The sequence below is a fragment of the Buceros rhinoceros genome, unplaced genomic scaffold (genome assembly GCF_000710305.1).
Source record: "Buceros rhinoceros silvestris isolate BGI_N320 unplaced genomic scaffold, ASM71030v1 scaffold19768, whole genome shotgun sequence".
Lineage (NCBI taxonomy): Eukaryota > Metazoa > Chordata > Aves > Bucerotiformes > Bucerotidae > Buceros > Buceros rhinoceros.
In genome coordinates this window covers 19,818-26,618 of record NW_010425350.1, presented here as the reverse complement: position 1 = coordinate 26,618, position 6,801 = coordinate 19,818, and the positions used below count along the sequence as shown (strand labels likewise).

The 6,801-nt window shown below is 41.5% G+C and overlaps 1 protein-coding gene across 7 annotated transcripts in view; it reads left to right on the top strand.

Moving 5' to 3' along the window:
• CHN2 (chimerin 2) overlaps nt 1-6,801 on the top strand; it is a 26,387-nt gene that overhangs the window by 9,316 nt on the left and 10,270 nt on the right. For 4 of the 7 annotated variants that reach the window (XM_010141125.1, XM_010141126.1, XM_010141130.1 and 1 more), the window contains exons 3-4: nt 508-681; nt 2,459-2,536. In XM_010141125.1, the coding sequence (XP_010139427.1) occupies nt 508-681; nt 2,459-2,536 (252 nt within the window). The remainder of the gene's footprint in view (nt 1-507; nt 682-2,458; nt 2,537-6,801) is intronic. The other 3 variants (XM_010141131.1, XM_010141129.1, XM_010141127.1) reach the window with 2 other exon arrangements.

The window sequence follows — 6,801 nt, the reverse complement described above, 5'->3', positions numbered from 1 at the left end:
TGCGGAAGAGGAAGAGAGGCACACTAGCTCAAAGCACTGTCCCAGTTTGAAGTGCTCAGGTGAATCTTAGGTCCTTTGTCCATTAGCAACATGAAGCCATAAGCCAGTCAACAGAAGACAGTCACTACTGTGTTAATTTTATAAAAGGCTAAAAACTAAAATACCCCGAAGTTAAGTCCCACACATTCAAATGAAACACTTAGAGCTACATGTCTGGTGGTGAAGTGACCCTGACCACACCAGCGGTCACTTCCAGCTCAGAGGGGTGTGAGGGACATCCAGAGCCTTTACAGCTCCTTAATAGCTCTGCTGGAGTTCACTTTGCCCACCATAATTTTTTCACGGATTTCCATGCTCGTCTTTCTCATCTCTATTTTATTTACTCTAGCATTGCTGTCTGATGGGGAAGTAGTGCCCCTTGCTTGATGTGGCCCAAGGAAATAAATTGTTAGACAAGACCTATTAACATTAGTATTAATTAATTAACCTGGTTAACTTTGTTTACAGACTGTGGGTTGAACGTACATAAGCAGTGCTCCAAGTACGTGCCCAATGACTGCCAACCAGACCTCAAGAGGATAAAGCGAGTCTACTGCTGCGATCTCACCACACTAGTGAAAGCCCACAATACCCAGAGGCCGATGGTTGTGGACTCATGCATTCGAGAGATTGAAGCAAGAGGTTTGTGTGCTTATGAAAGCTGCAGACACAATTAAATGAAGATGATTTGAATTACGTGCTAAGCTGGGACAGGGTAGTATGCTCATGCACACTGAAGACAGGATGAGAGAAGGTTTTTTTTAGTGTAGGTGATACATTGCTTTACATTAGCTACTAAAATTAAATCATGGCATTTCATAATGCAATTTCCTGAAATGCTTTCTGAAAACATGTCAAAGCATGTATTAAATTACACTTCTGAAAGGGGTGAACTTTAAAAATGAACTTTAAGTTCATGTTTATGTGTCTTTTTTCATCATTTTCTTTTAACATACCTAGGGACCCTTCCAAGTTCAGAGTAATCAGTTTAAATCTGAGCCCTTATTAATAACCTTTCCAGACATTATGTGCAAGAGAATACAAGTGACTGGAAGTGAGTCAAACAAGTGAGGTCACAGGCCTGTGTTTTGTAGTAGGTCACGAGCTACCCAAGGTTTCACATGAAGCTCAGCTGCTGACTCATGGATGTCGTGGCTCAAGCGGCATGTCACTGCCAAAACTTGACAGGTTTTTGGTATGCAATCTCATGCCAGATAGAAGAAATAGCGTATCATCTCCAACACAACACAGTAATGATCACGTATTTTTGATTTGGATAGCAAATGTGTATGTCGTGCTGCCCAGTAAGCCCTGTTAGTCATAGCTTCAGCACAGGAATCTCATAATGTTGAATTCATGGCATCCCAGTAATCTGCCTGGCAACACACTGATACTAACCATAGGGATTTCAAAGCCATGCATCATCTACTGAAATGAATCAAAGATTTACAGGTAAATCCCCTGCACCACTTTGTAAAGCTCTACCAGGATTATTTCATCATTTCAGGGACAAATAGAAAGACTAGTTTGGACTAAGGCAGAAGAGCCTTATGCTGACGATATAGCAGGAAGCTGTGATGCATTTGAGATCTAATCACTTACTTGTACGCTGATTGATTAAGATAAAATATGCTGCCTACTGTTTTTTCAGCATCTTTAAATATGTTTCTTCAATTTCCATAGAACTATGTAAGATACTGATTTCATTCTTAAGAAAACAAAGTGTATTGGATCTTACAAGTAGGTTAGCACTGTGCATAGTCACAATAAGGAGTTTAGGATTAAAAGAAATAATGTGTGTGTAACTGCTTGGCTAGCTCTGCCTGCTTTGCTGGGCTGCCCTGCATTGCATGTTGGTGTGGAGCAATGGCGGGGAGAGTTGTGCAAGTGAGCAAGCCTCTTGTGGTGAAAGAAGCATAGAAGGGGTGTTCTGGTGTGAAGAACGGTATCCATCGCATTCTATCAGCTGTGTATAAGTAAAAGTTGACAGCAAAACTGGGAACAAAAGTGCTCATAGGAAAAGGCTGTCTCTTACTTGCAGTGCCATTTATCATAATGCAACTGGAAAAGGATGGGAGACCTCTAAAGCTTTATTAATTACAGCCAAATCCAGGAAAATCTCCCACATAAAATTAATAAATCACGATAACATCACATGCCCCACCATTAGCAAATTGCAATATTTTCCTCTAACAAAATAAACGGTGTACCTAACAAAATCAGAAAGTAAAAATTCTAAAAATCTTTAAACCTTTAAAAGACAATTTAAAATTTTCTTGATCCTTCCTTAAAAGCTCTGGGGTTTCACATTACAATTAATAATTTGCTACACTTACTAGATTGGTTGTTGTTGCTCTATTGTTTTTAAGTCTATTTGCTAGTTACTGAAGCAGAGTTAACCTAGAACTTTTTGTTTCAGGTTTAAAGTCTGAGGGCCTCTATAGAGTCTCAGGCTTCACTGAGCACATTGAAGATGTGAAAATGGCCTTTGATCGAGGTATGCCCCTTTTAAATCTTGTACGATTTTAATCTAAGCTTTCAATTCTTGGACTTCTCAGTTCTTTTGGGTTTATATAGGTACCATGCTAATGAATCAGGCATATAAGCAGCGGTACAGGAAGCAAACTGTCTTTTCTGAGACTTAAATTAATCTGTAGTACTTTTCATAAAAAGAAATCATATTTCATAGTTGGAAGGAATAATTAAACAGTGAGTAAGGACAGGCGGAAGGCTAAAAGTGCTCCGAGGACTGGATGATTGCTCAACCTAGCAGCTCAGCCTAGTCTCCCTAGTTCATGTACGAGCCTAGATAGTACCAGGAGAAAGTTCTTAGTCTTATCTTCAGTAGACTTGGTGCTTAACGATACAATTAACTATTTATGACTTTAAGAACCAGGAACTCCAACTGGGAAGTCATTCTGCGTGTAGCCTTGTAGAAAGCACCACACCACTGTGCGCATGATTGCATCTGCACAACAGATGAGAGGAGCATTGAGGAGATTGATTGTACAGCATATTGAAAAACCAATAATTAAAACACTGCCTGATTACCATCCTAATAGCCCTTCTGAAATGATTTATCTGATTACATTGGTTCTGGTTGTGCATAGTCTTTGCACACGGGACCAATTTTAAGTACATACATAAGTGGGTGCAGAGTAGGGCCTTCATCAACAGAAAACACATTTTCAAGTACATTTTAGAAGTTGCATAAATATTCTTCTCCTTTCCCATAAAAAATGTTTTCCTTTCTACTGTTGCAGGAGGAAATATCGACACAGTTGTGATTAGGCAGCAATCTAAGATTTATTAATGGTCATAGGTAGATGAAAGGGTTGATTTTTAGCAGCACTTAATCACTAACCTACTTTAAACTAGCAAAGTGGTTCAGTAGAATATGATACAATCAAAATAGCCACTTAATTACATATTTGATGATGACAAGATTCATGCTAACTTACAAGATACTCCTTACATATAGATATATATATATATATATATATATATATATATATATATATATATATATATATATATATATATATATATATATACACATATGCATAGACATAAGTACAAAACACACCCACACCCGCACAGACAGAGTTATTTGGATCCAGTGAAATACATACTCATCCATCTGTGTGTTAGAGAGGTGGACGAAAGAGAGGCCCAGCCTACAGTTAAAATTCCCTACCCAAGTTTAGAATACTCAAATACTCACACCGCTCCGGCAATCTCAACAGACAATAATTGAGTGTTGAGAAGTCTGACATCGTCCTGGCCTTTCATGCAGTTTGTACCTGAGAGGCGTTCCGACTCAGGGTTGATGCTGGACCCAGCCCACTGAGATCCAGGAGAGTTCAAAGGGCCTCACTTTAGGATCACTGTTTATAGGGTCTGAGATGACTGACTTTCATCAGATATTTTTCTGCTCTAGCCCACTTAGGATGTCAAAATATTCTGGTATTTTCTGCCAGTTTTGCAGCTCCAGAACTTGTTGATTTCCCATGTTTGATATCCCTATTGGCCTTGACTCAACTACAGATGTACCAGATTATCACAATTCAAGTACAGATGTTCCAGGTTGTCAGGAGGTGACTATCTCCCAAGTGACAGGGAGAGCAGAGCAAGGCTGGGGAAGGGGAGCCCAGCACACTGAGGAGGTGCCTTAGCGTTCTGTTTGCCATCCTTTGCAACCCGTGCCTGACTGACCCTGGGTTGGTTCATGGACTAGGAAGCGGGGGGTGAAATCACCTCAGGTCTCGAGTGTGCTTCAAGTGACAGGGTGATTGTACCACCACACCTACTTAATTTTTTCAGGCATTACCTCTGACATGTTAGGGAATAAGGTCAGACACAGCCTGATGAGCACAAGTCCATGGGGATAAAGCAGGTCCAGGTCAACCCAGAAAGTCAGCCTGTGGGTGAGGGTATTGATGAGAAGGGTGTGCAGCCAGGCACAGGCATGGCCATGATGCAGGTGGAGACAGCTACATTGTGACTCAGGCAGGTACTGAGGGCCACGGGGGCCCATGGACAGGAGGTGTGGGGGCTCTAGGGAAGGTTGGACAGGGCCAGCAAAGTGGCATATCTTGCACCTACTGTGTCTGAACACTCTTCTATTTGGAGAAAGTTTGTCATGCAGTCATCACTGGCAAAGAAACTCCAACTAGGACTTTCCAAATTGACTATTTTCATACTACACCGAAATACCCTTGAAAAAATAATACATATTTTGAACGGCGTTGGATGCTGCAGTTGTGCACATATGCATATACACACAGAGGTCAGCCATGATTTTGGGTGAAAGATATGACTAAAAGATACGTTGCACATATGCCACATGAAGCACTGCTACTGAGAAGGTCACAGTCCCCATAGGTCCCGCTCTGCTCCCTGCAGGTAGATCTGGCCTGGCACACCCTTTTGTTCTGTGTGTTAGTTCTCCTCTAAGTGTACTAACCTGAATGAAATCCAGAAGGAGAAGCACAGGTTGAAGAGGGAAGAGTTTGAAGAAAGCAGATGGAAATATATGTCTGAGTGTGACTTGAATACTGTTGCAGATGTAGTTCCTTTGCAAACGCTCTGAAACACTGGAGCCAGTCCAATTTTACAAACAGCGTATCTTTTATTATTGCCTATGCTCATGGCATAATCTGGTGGCAATGCACACTTGAATTGGACTCACAGCAAAGAAGAAAGAGTGATGTACTGGCAAAGAAGGCAGCACCTAGAAACAGGAAGAGTAAGGTCACTAGCTGTACTGGATTTCCAAAGGAAAAAAGCATGGATAAACATGGAAGCAGAGAAAGGAAGAACCGAGTTTGCCTACAAAGGCTGTGGGGAAAACCATTGGGCATAAATTTATAAAAAGCTGTATCTTCATTTTCTTTTAACAATCTCATGAGAGAAAAGGGGTAAGAAAGGACAGTGAGAGTGTTGCCATGAAGCTTGCTAAAAGCAGCAGAATAATGAAGAAATCCATGCTACGGGAACTGCGTGACTAGAGTATTGCTGAGACTAGAAGCTGAGGAATTTCAGAACAGGAAAGTTTTTTCCCTGAACTGAAATGGAAAAGCAGGAGTTGGGGGGGGTTTGTAGGAAGGAATTTAAAGAAAGCCAAAACAGATTTTTTTGTTCTGGCTTGTGGGCTGTGTAGCTCATCTCAGCTGGCAGGTTGAACTGGCAAGATGCTTCCAAGTTCACAGAGACAGGGACCCCACCCTCTCTTTTGCAACTCGGCCCCACAGGTAGGAACATCGCTTTTCTGCTGCCCAGTAACCCCTGCTTAGCCCTAGAAGCCAGAGCATCAGTGAGTGGACTATACCAAGGAAGTGGAATATCCCAGATCTCTGTCCCAGGTGACAGAGCTGGGAGAGAAGGGAGCTGAGGTGGCATGGCTTGCCTCCAGCAACACCTGGAAGGTTTTTGTTCAAATTTCATTTTCTGCCTAGAAAGTGAAGTTTGTGGGAGCTTTACAGAACTGTTATTTCCACATTCACTAGAGGAAAATAACATAATTTTTTGCAAATTTATTTTTTAAAAGAAAAAAGGGAAATTTGTGTCTGAAATATAAAATTGAAAATTCCTGATCAGTTCTGGTTAATAGGTGTTGCAGCAGAAACAGCCATATCTGTGTCCATGTCACTCTCTCGGACATCTCTGGAGCACACCGCAGAGCAGAAGGTAAATGTGTTTTAAAAGAGCGGGATAGTTAGCTTTCAAAGGACAAGCTGAGAGCAGCGGTATGAGCCAGAGAAGAGAACTCTTTAATCTAATGGATGGTCTTGGCACAATACTAGAGGATGTACACTGGCCAGGAATAAATTTAGTCTGACAATTTTAACACCATTTTTTAACCATCTGAAAGCAAGACTCTGAAACAACCTTCTCATAAGAGCAGCGATAAAAACCTTAACTAGTTTTAAAATGGAAGTTGAGGTGTTTATGCGAAGGGTTATATGGTGTGGCGTCTGCAGTAGCAGACACTCTGGCATTACAGACGTCCCTCCCTGCTTGTCATTTCCAATTCAGTCTCCAGGCATCGGGCTAGAATGCCAGTATGCTTTTGCATCTCTGGAAATACAGCTTTTAATAAGTGTGTTTGAAAATAAACAAGGAAGGAGTCCTCCCATTTTAATGCGCAGGACACATCCCTCAAAGAATGCAGTCAAGATTTTTGGTTTCCCAAGCTCCTCATCAGGCCACAGGAGCCAGAAGACAGTATGATACAGGTGCTGACTCAGCTACAGGGACCTC